A 14396-nucleotide genomic window follows, 5' to 3' on the forward strand; every position below is an offset into this window, starting at 1 on the left:
TGCTATTATATGTGGAATGTTTATTTGATCGTTGAAGCCCCTTCGAGCCCTCCAGGCCTTCAAGCAAAAGTATTGTTCATAAACGCCGTCAATTTACCAGTCTATCTTAACCATTAAAACAAATCCTTATTTATATTTAAGTATGACGGCATTCCAGCGTATTGTCAGTTTAAATTAAAAAAAATATAAATAAATAATAAAAATTAATAAAAAAATAAATTTAAAAAAAAACAATGAAGAAACACCCTGGCGACCCAACAGTGTCCGTTGGATAAAACACTCCGGAATATTAAGACATCAAAACTTTAAGGCTTGATTGTCTTTCATTGGCAGTTGGTAGTGCTTGTAACTGGTTCGTGAGTTCATATTGCAATTGCAAACTTCAATTGCAATCACTAGACTGACTTTGCGCTGGAGCTGCTCTTAATAAATAGATAACGTAGTAGTTTTTTAATGTTTATCAACCAACACTTTGGCAGAATATCAAGGTATAGGATCTTCGAATGCAAACCATCGAAAAGTCGGGTTTTTTTATGTGTAAGTTAAAAAAGGCACACCAAAAAAAAAATCTAACCATAAACCTTTGCCATCGTTACGGTGTGTTACGGATGCTTTTGTTTTGCCACCTCCAGAAGCGTCTATGTTTGGAGTGGATGTCCGGATTCCAATGAATTATACGATCCCAGCCGAAACCGTCACAGAAATCGTCATCGCCACCGCTAAGAAGGCAGGGGCGTACTAGCAACAGAAACACCGTCAATAACTCCATCGCTAACTTATAAAAAAGCAAGCAGAACAGCGGCACAGAGATGTGGCCAGGGAGACCGCGCATACACACATACACAGATCTCGTGCGCGATCCGCCCATGCCTGAACGCAAATCGTGTGCCGCCAAAGAAACGCTACGGCCGCATCACGGCCATTGCCAGGGTAAGAATCCTTTGAAGCGAAACCCGGAGGCACCGGTGTACGTGTTTGGTTCGTGTCGCGCTAGACTGTCGCGACCGTTCGTTGTCGACGTCATCGGCACCGTTGGCGATCGGCAGTTTTCTATTCATTCACCTTTTCCAAACCAATACCAATCGGAACCGAAAGTGGAGACAGGAAGCACGACCGAGGCCTTCACCGTGGCCGTAGAGGAACTACTCACACACGCGTGCGTGCACACCCACACGGTACGAATGCAATTAAAAATGTATTATTATCGGAACGGATTGAATGAGTAGTGCAATGAAAAATGTTTGGTAGGAATGACTTGATCTTGATGCTCGCTAGAAAGGGGACCGGTTGATCGCACACATATGAGACGGATTGTAATTTAGAGGCCAATTGTAATGGTACAATGGAATGCAATCGATAAAAAAAAAAACGATTTCGCAATGATTGGATCCGTTTCCACCGAACGGATGCCGAAGAAGATGTTTATCATTCGTGCACCCTTGATGCGTTCGGTGGCATTGGAAACAAGATCGTTCGTAGGGAACGATGGGCAGGAAACATATGTTATTTGCTTTACGCACCAGCAAACATTCGCAACCACCAATGATGTGCCAATGGCGATAGATTTCGCTGATCACTGAACTAAATCGATTAGTTTGCTGGCACTTGGACGAGCTCAAAAAACTTCAAGTTTGTGCCAGCCTGCCCTGCCCTGTCGAGAAATGCGTGAGTGAGATCGTTTTGTTGTACCTTTTTGCGTTTTTTTTCTCCTTTCGACAACAACATATGTGACGATCGAGAGAAGTGTTTGATGAAGCACAACATATTTTTGGATCAATATTTGTCCACACACTTCCAGCGCGGGGGAGCGAAGCACGTCTGCTAGTAGCGGAGGTGTACGAATTTTGAAACGATCTTCTACTTCCTTTTAGGCTGCAACCAAGCCCGAACGATCGGTGGGTTGTGTTTTATTTCACAGCTTTGTGGTGCTGTAAAAGCATCTATCTGGTGACGATTTTTAAATAATATATTCAAAGATTGTAATGCCTTTTCTTGCCCCCCCCAAGGGTATATGTGGGTATTGGGTAGTATTTTAAAACTAAAATTAAGATTATGCCAAATCACGAACCATTTCTAGAGTAAGCGATAGTTTTGGATACTATTTTTATCCTTACCATTTTTAAATTTGAATTTGTAAAAACTTTCATTCAACTAACTTTGAATGATGCAAGCTCCATTGAGTAATCCAGCTTTAATATCTAAGAAACTCTTTTGTTGAACCATTTCTTTAACAGTTCATGAAATGAACAGACGCTCACCGTGTTTCAACTAAACGGTGATCTTTTCTTTCTCCTGCCAAACTGCTAAACATCCCCAAACCCTACCGGCACCACTATTCATTGTTAAACAGTGTAAAACTAACAATGCATTCAAAGTTTCTAACAGTATACCGTCCGCCAAACTGCGTGTAAAATGGTGCATAATATTAGTCATTTTTCTTCCCAAAATTACTCCATAATAAGCCGTATGTCTCAATAGCATGCACCGGCCGAGCGTGTGCCCTTATTACCACATAACCATAATTTAGCTACAGCGGCAGTAACGGCCGACAACGTCCAACGAAAGTCTTCAGACACTACACACGAAATGGTTTGGGTCTAGATTGGGGAGAAAAAATTGCACTACATCTCATCGCTATTCGCTCTTGAACCTCTCAACCCGCTCAAACATTGGACAGCATTCCCGAGGGGTTCCGTTCCGTTCCGGGGTTCGTCGCTTGCTGCCGCCTGTCAGTCTTTCAAACAAACGACGTACGAACGGGATTTGGCACACAGCAGTCGTCGTCAGCATCATCATCATCATCATCGCCATGATCAGGCTTCCCAAAAGCTGGTTCTTTTTTCCAGTTTTCACAACAAACCCAACGCTATAACTCTGCTATTGTCGGCAACTATTGTGCGATAGTTAGCACTCACTCACGCTCACTTGCGCATCTCATAGTGCTCTCTCACTCGCTCTCTCCTCGGTTCCTCGTTCACCTGTGAGCATTAGCATTTTTCTCACCTGTTTGCGGGCGCTTTTGTCTGTGGTAACCTAAAAATAAAAGCTAAACAGCGGGAAAACTTGCGAAGGGAAAACAAGCCTGCCAAACCGTTCGACAGTGAGGAAACACACAAACACAGACGGTGCACCACGAAACGTTGATTGGATTTTCTTTCCCTCTTTCTCTCACCCTCCCGATCATAACCGATCACACACACAAAGCCACAGAAGCATAACTTGTAACAGGCAAAGCGATACGCGCACGTACGCAAACACAGCTGAGCTCACAATCACAAACGAACCGATCTCGAATGCGCGATCGCACACTTATGGGGAGGAATGATGATGAATTCTGATAGCTTTAAAGCTTTCTTATGTTTTGCTAATTTTGTTTGTATAAATTTCACTTTAAACCAATCTAACTGCTGAAGGAAGTTTGCTCAACTTTTTTAAACATCAACATCAACAGCATTGACCGATCAACTCGCTTGTTGAGCAATTGTTTGTGGGGTAATCGTGGTACGAAAATACGCACCCAGTTCCACCGGTTCGGATCTCTAAACACTCTTACTCACTGTCGTTTCACTAACACTACGATAGGAAGAGCTTCTTCCAATGCGATGAAGACACTTGGCAGACGTACGTTCACCTTACGCTAGAGTCAGGTTAAAAGAGGGTTTTAAATGTTATAAAAGACCACACACAAGTATGATTTCTTATGGTTTTGTTTGATAAAAGTTAGACACTGAAATCTTTAAAGTATGAAAAATGCAAAACGTAAGCAAAATCACTCTTCTTCCTCTCTGTACACTTTTTATTGCTGATGATGTAACTTGTACAAGATGATCAAAGATCACCGCGGAAAGGAGGATGATTCCACGGCTCCAATTGGAGACATTGAACCATTCGCTTTGTATTTTCCTTTTTTTTTTTCAACTGTCACCATCACAAACGACACGTTCATTATCCACCGTTACTGTTGTGAGATCACCGATCATGATGCCAATGAAGAATTAGACCGAAAACAAAACGACGTTTGAACTTCGCTTGATCGTACGAAACCACCCCAAAACACTGCCACTTCCAGTGTTTGCTGACACTCGGATGCTATAGAGTGTCTAATTAGCTTTCTTGTTGTTGCTGCCGCTGCTACTGCTGTTCCGGTCCTGTGGAGCTGTGCCAGGCACCATCAACCATCTTTTGGTTCCGCTTTGGCGTTTATTTGTTGCACTGCACTGCTGCACGGGCCACACAGGGCCAAACGGGGTACGGAGTGAAGAATCCATTTTCCACCAAAAAGGGAGGAAAAGAATCCGCAAATCACTACTTCTTTAAAGCACAATGCCGAAACAAAGCTTTTGCACAAACAAACAAAAACTGCCAATGCTTCCAATCCAACGCAACTTGCACACATTGATTCAAGCTCGCTTCTATCTTCCTGCTGCCAACCCTACATTTCTTTTGTTTTTTTTTTTTGCTCACCACTCAACTCCACTCGACATCAAACTTCCATCTGACGCGTGTACTGGTTGAAAACTGATCTACGACTGAGCTGAAGGCTGAATGAACTTCAACCATAAACAGTTCACTGCACGCATCTAGCACCCGGCCCGTGTTACTCTTGCTTTCGTAAAGCTGTTGCTATTGCTGCCGCTGCTGCTGCTGTGAGATCCATCTCGCGAGTCAGACACCGTGAAAGCTCGTTTTGGGCTCCACACGACACGAAAAGAGCATCGCGGAAGCGCACGCGTTTGATCGGCAAGAGAGAACGCTGCAGCTCTCGCGATCGATGTGATCATCACGCAGGAATGAGTTGTCGCTGGAATGTCTTTGGGTAATCAGAACGGGATATTTACTTACCGTACTGGTACGTAAGAAAAACGTCCCACCATTTTGTACATGGATGTAAATGATAACGTTGTATGAAAGCAACCTGCTTAATGCAATTGTGATCAAGTTTTGGTACAAGAATAGTTTTGTCTGGTATGAACTTTCTATAACTTCCGTATTTAATTTCTTCTATACATTTAAAAAATCACGAGCTTTTAAAAACGCTTTAGAAACAGATCTGAACAATAAATCTCTCTCTATTCAATACTAAAACATTATAAACACTCATACCCTTTGAAAGCGTTCTTACTCTCTATTAGCGTTCCCAGTCTCTGACGGCTTCAAATTGCAATCGAAGTATTGATTAATGATGCAAAAGATGTTTGAGGAAAAAGTAAGAAGCGTGAGGTATTCTCATTACGTAAAATATATTTATATACGTTTTTTAAATTTTTTTTCATAAAGGCTTTAAGACGCTGAGACTAAATTCGCCTCTCCAATTTATATTGTATGCGAGGTGTACCATGCTGAGCTAACAAGAATATTTGCTTATTGATTCAAAGAGATAGGCCAAACATTTGTAACAGGCCTTTACACTGGCTCAATTTAAAAAATTAATTATCCATAACAAAAAGCGACCCAACAAACTCGAATGTTAACGTAAAAGTCTAGCTGAAATTAATAGATTTGTGTCAGTCAAACAACGCGTAACGGAAAATTAAACTAAGAGCCATCGCCGTCATAGGGTAATTTCGTTGTATGCACATCTTGGTAGATCACCGACATTTTGCCTGCGGTCTGACTGCGATGGAACACGGCATCTCGAAAGACCCCCACATTCCTGCGTCCCCGACAATCGTTTTCTGCTAGATAAATCTGCCAAGATGCCAACCGCTTTATCAACTCAATAATCTCTCAACACTGGTACACCACCTGGCACAACTCAGGCCTCAGCAATAAACTCCTCCCTATCAGATCACCTCAAGGGAATTTCTTGAATCCAGCCACCACCAAAGAATCCTTTCCTGCTGTCGAATAGGACATACACGCCTGGCCCATTCCTACATCCTCAACAAATCTAGTCCTCCACTCTGCAGCTTCTGTGGCGTTGACATCATCGTCCGTAACACTCTCACCGATTACCGTGGATGCACGGCACCTCCTGCCATCTAGACACTGATTACACATCATTCCTACCACCCGACAAACTGCATCAGAACCACCTTATGAGATTGTTACGCATCACCAATTTATATAGTGAAACTTAAGCAATAGTTTTAACTTTTTACGAGCCACAATTTCAATGGTTTAAAATAATAGTTAACCCACATCCGCAGTAGTTTTGTATTAGTATAAACCACTTTTTGTGTACTGTAGAGAGACTAATGTAGTCCCAGGGACTCAAAGCCTCTATATTTTTATTTTCTAATGATGCTAAGTATTACGGATTGCGCCGTATTATCAACACCGCATGTGTTGACTTTTTTATGAGCTAGATTAACGGGACAAATTCTCTATTAACAAAAGATAAACCAAAATCTTCATAGTTCAGTTCTTTGTGGTCTGTAATTACAGAAAATTCTTTATATTAACTCTAGTTTTATTAATCAGCTGCTGATGCAAATCTAGTTTGCGGCTCCTTAATACCTAACCATCGTGGCTCCTTGATCCTTGACAGTATTGCTCATAAAAAAACATTAAATTAAAACGTATAATCGAACAAAATACATATTACCGTATCATATGATACGTCTTCGTAACATGTGCTGTAATAATGGTAAAATAATGCCTGATAGAATAGATGACCATCTAAGATGTTCCCCAAACATAGCAATGTAAAATACAAATTATTGAAAAAAATTCTTGCGTCTGCCTTTTGAGCACTTTACAAAATAATTAAGAACAATTTCTTGAATTTAGCCCGGGATAAGGCAAAGAATAAGGAGGAAATGCCTTATCAATATTATTGTTTATTTTTTTCAACACAAGCGGTGCTGACAATACGGCACTGGACCGTCATATTCAATTGTAAATAAAAATAAATAAATAATTTCTTGAATTTCACCTATACTTTCTTGGTTCTACAACATCCTAAGAGGTCTTTGCCTGCCATTAATATCCATCATATCAGACATTATATATCGAGTGATTCCTCCTCGTTTTAAGAAAAAGACAAAGCATTCCCAGGCATGTACCGATGAACCATGTGATCCACCACATACCGACAAAAATAGATAGCGTCACCTAATTCTTATCCGCACCACTCTGTCCCTTTTCGACACGTCTTCCAAACTGTGTTGTCATGGCGTCCCATAGCTAACTTTGAGCGCGAAAATGCATGGCGTGTGTATTTTTCAAACGCACGCTTGGTCACCTAATTCTTAGCTAATACACATGGTGCATCGGTACATGTTGGAATATTACATTGAATTGCCTCAAATATTCTAGCTCGACTAACAATTGTAAGCCATGTAGATCGAAGGATTCACTACGACCCTGGAGAAATATCAAAATCGCAGCTCACGCTCTCAATTACACCCGGGACGTGATGTCCTCTCGTGGAATGACGTGGATGACGGAACAACCATCGTTGTTCCACACCCGGCCTTAAGGTGTTGCCTTAAGCACACCCGGCATAAGGCAACCCCTTTCACGGTTTAGGAAAGGAAATGTCTGCAAGCCAATGTGTATTGCAATAACACAAATGTACTGGCTAGGGACTGCCGTAATTGATGCTGATGTTCGGATGGGTTTCGCGCCAATTTTACTAGATTCGTCTCCACAGCCTCAGCATCTTGCATCATTTTTCCTGATTTCGTTTATATGGTTCATATCCCAATATCAAACAGACACACCAAACTATTAATTCTAAGGCAGATGCAGGGAAAGATGCTTACACGTATTCTATCACTAGGGTAGTACAATCTATACCAAGGGTGCGGTGTCCAAACGCGTCCCTCACTCAGCAACAATGGGAAAACTGTTAAGGGTTGTAATGGCACATCTGTCTGCCAGGTACGCGCAATAGATGCAGCTGCTCGACGGTCACGGAATGTTGATTCTTCATAGCAATTTCAGCGAGCGCGTTATGAGGCTAAAATATAAGGGAAAACAATCGAATTAAACAATTTTGCCGTATTTTGCGGGTTGATGAGACCGATTACTTTCACTGCGAGAAAATTAACATTTGGAATTTTACACGTTTTGTGGAATTTGATGATGGAAAAACGAGACACAAAGCGAAACACGCAGAAACAGGAAAGTGTCTATAAATACATAAACACAAAAAGTTATATGCTGAATCGTTCTTGCTCCAAGGGGGATGCAACAATTTCACAACAACTGCAACCATTTCATTCTCGTTCACTTCGCTGCAACTGCAGCGTAGCAAACCGTTAAATTCTGGACGTATTTATTTTCTTGATGCATCGAAGCAAGCTAAGCGCGCGTTTGAAAAATACATACGCCATGCATTTTCGCGCTCAAAGTTAGCTAGGGGACGCCATGTTAACACAGTTTGGAAGACGTGTCGAAAAGGGACAGGGTGGTGCGGATAAGAATTATGTGACGCAAGCTATTTTTGTCGGTATGTGGTGGATCCCCATGTTGCCGCGTATTTATATGATGTACATGAATAAGCAATTACTAGAGAAATTGAACGGAATCTTCTTTTCGGTGATACAACCCTACGGTGGATTTGTCAAGGGCATATTCGTACTTTTTCGACTATTTCGTACGCCAACCAATGTGAAAAGGCAATACGGAACACGTTCACCAACTACCAATGAACAAAAGAATGGAAGAACCCTGCACCCAAGCCACGCCATTAGATGGGGCAGCGGTTAATGCGCAGTACAGGAATTTTCACGAACATTCCACCACTTTCCAGAGATTGCTTTGCTTAATTGAACATGAGAACCAGGAAGAAAATCATTCTTTCACAAGATAAATGGTGGCCCTGAAAAGGGCCGATTTTTGTTGCATCACACTCCAGACGAGATGTGGTGTCATCCAGGAACACGCCGCCTCCTTAACCTCCAAAACCGTACAGCGTGCGGCCCTGGCGTTTCAGAGCGTACACCACATCCATGGCGGTGACGGTCTTGCGCTTCGCGTGCTCCGTGTACGTCACAGCATCGCGAATCACGTTCTCGAGGAACACCTTCAGCACGCCACGCGTCTCCTCGTAGATGAGACCGGAGATACGCTTCACACCTCCACGACGGGCCAGACGGCGGATCGCTGGCTTGGTGATGCCCTGGATGTTATCGCGCAACACTTTGCGATGACGCTTGGCTCCCCCTTTACCCAGTCCTTTTCCTCCTTTGCCTCGGCCAGTCATCTTGGATTTGTTTCAACGGATTAGCACGATGTTCACAAGTCAAATAATTCACTTTCAATGAGTTGCAGAAGGAAAAACTGCCCGTTTTATAGACAATCACGCAACACGGAGCCGTGTATGTACACGTACTCACACACTCAACGCTTTAGAAACGGTTGAACCGTTTCAAAACGGTCGGACCGGTTCGAACAAGACAAACCGTCCCATTTTTGTGCCGCCATATTGAAATTTGAATTGTGGTGATGGGCAAGTGTCGAAATGACCATGAGGGCGTGAGCCACGAGAAATTTCAAATTATCTGGGCCGTGGGCCATGAGAGATTTCAAAACCTATATTTCAGGTTCTTATGCAACGAGATGTATGTATTGTGGACTCACCTAGAATAACTGTCTCTAAGACTCAAAGCCTCTATAAATAAATTAAATATAAATAAACGAAACCTAGAACAATTGGCTTTCCAAATTTGACATTATGAACCGGGTCCATTGCGTTTACGAGTGTGTTTTGTATCAAAGTGCGCCATTCTTTGTGGAGTCCATTCAATTTCAGCGACGAAAACGTATAGGCCGCGGGACACGAGAGGTTTCAATTTCAAAATTTCAGACGCTCATGAGTGTTATGCGTCAGATTCTCAAAAAGCTATTTTAAAGTGAGAAAATTTTACAAAAACTCAGGATGACCGGATAACCATTTAGCCGCAACGTCGTGTAAACGCCACATAAGCATAAAAAACCCAATGTAACCAACCGCTCCTTTGAAGCACATTTACAAAATCTGGACTCGTCTACTTTTTCATGGATAAAACCAGGTTAAATAACATTGCAATTATTTAAAACATATCAATAACCGAGTACGCCCGGGATAAGGAGGAAATGCCTTAGCTTTATGTTCATATGATTTAGTCATCACTAGCGGTGTTGACAGTACAGCATTGTAGCGTCATAATTTGTTATAAATAAATAAAATTTATCACAAACATTTGGGTTCATGGTAACAACTTCCCATCGAAATCATATTTATACCCTCTAAATAGGGTTCTAATGGTACAATGGACAAAACATGCTTCAGATCTAATACATGGCAAAGGTATCTATTTCATAGACAGGTTATAAAACATTTGCTTCAATGTTTTAAAAGCTTTGAAGTCATGTTTGAACCAATGTTTTATCGAAGTTAAAATATTTAACCATTGAAGTTTTAGTTTTTTTATTGCAAAATGCAACTAAAAAAAGATTTTCTTCTACCCCTATTGTAGCCGATGCCAGGTGTCCGCCAAAATTCTAGTTCAGTGGAGTGAACCGGTTCGTTGCGCTAGTGTGCGTTTATCGGTAAAATTACGTGTGCGTTGCGGTGGTGTGAGTGCGCAAGAAACGGCATAAATACGGCAAACGACCGGCAAAGTCGGTAAGTTGGTGTTGAAATTTCGAAAAGAAAACATTGTAAGTGAGAAAACCTAGATTTCTATCAAAAGAACTTATCATCAGTGCAAAATGGCGCGTACCAAGCAAACTGCCCGCAAGTCGACCGGAGGAAAGGCTCCCCGTAAGCAGCTGGCCACCAAGGCTGCCCGCAAGAGCGCACCGGCTACCGGTGGCGTGAAGAAGCCTCACCGTTACCGTCCCGGTACGGTGGCTCTGCGTGAGATCCGTCGTTACCAGAAGTCGACCGAGTTGCTGATCCGCAAGCTGCCCTTCCAGCGTCTGGTGCGCGAAATCGCGCAGGATTTCAAGACCGATCTCCGTTTCCAGAGCTCCGCTGTAATGGCACTGCAGGAGGCTAGCGAAGCATACCTCGTCGGTCTGTTTGAGGACACCAACCTATGCGCCATCCATGCTAAGCGTGTGACCATCATGCCAAAGGACATCCAGCTGGCTCGTCGTATCCGTGGCGAACGCGCTTAAGCACATCTGCTTGATCCAGCTCACTCATACAAACGGCCCTTTTCAGGGCCACCATGTAAATTACAAAAGAACGTTTTCTTGCCCTTCTGATGCTCGGTTTTTGGGGGATTTTTTTAGGTGAAAATTGAGGTTAGGGGTGTTGAATTATACCCGCGTGGGTAAGCGTACGTAGCTTCCGTGAACTGCGCGTCGTGCTGTTCAAGAATTTTCATGTATGGCTTGGGTGCAGGGTTCGTGTACCGCCATTTTTTTCGGCATCATGACGTCATGATTCCTCAGTATATTTTGGTTTCATTTATGTATTTTCTCCGGATCATAGACAGTACCTTGTTTTTCGAAAGTTGCGAACAGCGTCATTTGGAAGAAAATTTCAGCGAAGATGTATTTACGCAACGTAACCGGTAGCATCATTATTTTTCATCGTAACCCAGCTTGTTCCGAATTCGACCACCAGCTGCGCAACGGCGTCCCAAGCTAACTTTAGGCGCGAAAATGTTGTATGTGCGTGTGAATGTACGCTTCGCTTGGCTTGCTTCGATTTGCTTCTTGTTTCGATGCAAGTTTGGGAATATCGTGAAGCAAAGTCAGTCTTTCGAGAATTTATGAGTCTCAACATGTAATGTTATTGATAATTTTTTTCTTAGCTGAATATTTTAAAATTAAAATGAAAGTCTAATTTTCTACTATTTTTTTTAGCGAACATGATGCAATCCAGGAAAAAATTGAAGCTTGCTGAACAGCTTCGCTTGCTAGCTTAGGTTGCAGATGTGCCAGAGAATCCCGTATTCGTTTCTCTTTCCGTTAACGCTGAGGCAGAACCGGAACCGCGCTCTTTTCGATTTCGATAGTTCGTCTTCTGTCATGATGACCATGACATCCTGTGACTGAAAATGCATTAAAATTATCAAGATATATTTATAAGATTAGTAACCCAAACGGAAAAAAAGATAATTCGGAATAATAGCTTTATCTTGAGGCTCAGGGGAATGAATTTTCATCGTCCATACGATTACGTGTATCTTGGTCAAGGTGGTCATTATATTATAACATTCCTATCCCTATTTCGTATTGTAGGAAAGGCTTTTTACGAAGCATGTGTTGAGCGGGTCCTTGATAGATGAGACTCTTCACATTCTTTAGCAAGACACCGTTGAATGAAGTCAATGGAATCAAAATCTCGATAAACTAAATAACCAACATACTTCATCAACCACTAATAGCAATGCATTGGTCAAATTTTTGTCTAAGCCCTATTTCAAACTATTTACCCACAGAAAGTTTATTTACGTTCTCCGCCAAGATAGTCCAGGTTCTGTACCATTATGAGAAAGTCACAGTCTACTTCCATGTTGAGGTTTAGTTTGGGCTTTAGTGAACTAGATTTTTATAGTATAGCCTTAGAGGTGTAATTCCTTATCATCTCATTAGCGTTATGCTTGATCCGCCTATGTTGACGAGCAGATCAATCCAATCCAATAGACCGTCGGTAATCGAATGGCTCACTAGACTTGATGATAACCATGAAGAGTTGCGTCGTCATTCCTCACTTCGAGGAAATCTCCGATCCTTCAGTGTGCAGCTCAAGTGCAATTGAGACAAGCGGCACCGAGGCCCCGAGCACGATTCCCAACATCGAGCTACTACTGGGAGCGGGGCCCCATCTCATCACCTTCAACGATCTTCAAAATCGTTAATTATCATGTTTTTATTTGTAAGGAGACATAGAATACTGGATAGTATAAATATATTAGAATACATTTCTATTTGATCATAGTAGAAAAAATAGGCAGAGTTAGAATAACGCAAATAACAGGAGCTGTGTAGTCCGTCCAGCAAAGTAATTGAACTAAATAGCAGTGATATGAATTTCTATCACCTGGCTTATACACAGTGGCTGATCATGGTATCCGGAGGCCCTAGGCGGCATGAATGTTGAAAACCAAAGCGGGGGCCCTTTTACTAGAATTCTTGTACCAAGCAGCTGTCGGGGCCCTAGGCGGCCGCCTACTCCGTCCACCGTTAGATCCGTTACTTCTTATACTATGTTTGATAATTGTTTATTTTGATATTTTTTTCAAGTTTGTTAGCCGTAAGACAAGAAAACAGGTGTGATATTTCCAATGCGGTCCGAGAGTCATCAATAAGGATCCACTGGATTATGCTATGTTGAATTCAAACTTATGTCTTGTGGTGCCTTCAACATAGTTGTGATGCAATTTAATAATTGAAGCGACGTTTCAAAAGATAGGCTCGAATAAATTAGACTCAGCTGTCAGCCAAACACACATTCTGGTGATCTATAATCAACAACAACATAAGACAAGTAATATCAAAGCATGACCATACGGCAAAGAGTCATAATATTGGAAATAGATAAAATACTATCAAAGGATGTTAGCCTTCTTGCAAACAATGTACTGCTCTTTCGTACATGCATTATTAACAAGCAGGTATTCACGTAATAAGCACGTTGAAGAAGGGCCAGGTAGAAGAGATTAATCTTCATTTGCACCTAAAAAAGCTATTTCTAACTCTTAGGATTATCAATAACTAACCTATACCTAGGGCGACATGCTGTTCAGGTAATTAAGGGAAAACCGAATAATGATTTCAATAACGAAATCCTTTTTAATGTTCTAAATAGGTGATTCTTTGAAAAGCATGATTTTTGAACGTATTGCAACATCAATAGCGTATCAATCAAAGTATAAATTACTTGCATAAGTTAATAGTCATGATTTTATGTTTGTTCTGTGCTTTGCTGGTTTATGATCCAAATGTTTCCAACCTAATATGCTCGTAGCGGTCCTATAGAATGCTGCTCCTTGCCAGCGATTATAATTACAGTCGGATAAGATCAACTTAGTTCATCTGCTTTAACGATCGAAAAGTAGATTTATGTAATTTAAAAGAAATCGTGCAAAAAATCTAGTACAAATTTTCTTTTATTCTACTACACATCGACTCTTCATACTCCCTGGGGTTCGGGCACCTGGTGACAATACATCAAACTGTCAGTGAGTGTCCCATAGAAAGGTTTATTAGGTATAGCAGCTTTCTAACGTAACGTTCTAAAACAAGACTAAATCCATCAGCAGTTCCCCAATGATATTTCATGGGGTAAAACCCAACTCCAATTTGCTTATCTTTTAGTTCTTACCAACAACGAACATGTTTTAACTGTATAAACCAGTTTCCAAATCAATTCAATCACTTAGTACGATATCAATGCACATATTTTTTTTCTCAATAACTTCAACGAAATCTAATATTCTAATAAAAAAAAACTACACACTATAAAACTTTCTTTGTATTGGTCAATTTTTTCAGAAAAAATGTTG

At 41.4% G+C, this 14396-nt stretch overlaps 3 protein-coding genes across 3 annotated transcripts in view; 2 read left to right on the top strand and 1 right to left on the bottom strand.

Annotated features, from left to right (window-relative positions):
* The window catches only part of LOC126563385 (histone H4), a 109673-nt gene extending 100512 nt beyond the window's left edge, over positions 1–9161 (bottom strand). The window contains exon 1 of the mRNA XM_050220023.1: positions 8832–9161. Within this exon, the coding sequence (XP_050075980.1) occupies positions 8843–9154 (312 nt within the window). The 5' untranslated portion in view covers positions 9155–9161 and the 3' untranslated portion in view covers positions 8832–8842. The remainder of the gene's footprint in view (positions 1–8831) is intronic.
* Positions 1–14396, top strand: part of LOC126562041 (uncharacterized) — a 307548-nt gene that overhangs the window by 232963 nt on the left and 60189 nt on the right. The gene's annotated exons all lie outside the window — the stretch shown is intronic.
* Positions 10645–11058, top strand: LOC126563274 (histone H3). The gene has a single exon (XM_050219905.1). It carries the CDS (start codon positions 10645–10647, stop codon positions 11053–11055), a length of 411 nt encoding a protein of 136 aa, XP_050075862.1. The 3' UTR covers positions 11056–11058.

Source organism: Anopheles maculipalpis, chromosome 3RL, assembly GCF_943734695.1.
Source record: "Anopheles maculipalpis chromosome 3RL, idAnoMacuDA_375_x, whole genome shotgun sequence".
NCBI classification, from domain to species: Eukaryota; Metazoa; Arthropoda; class Insecta; order Diptera; family Culicidae; genus Anopheles; species Anopheles maculipalpis.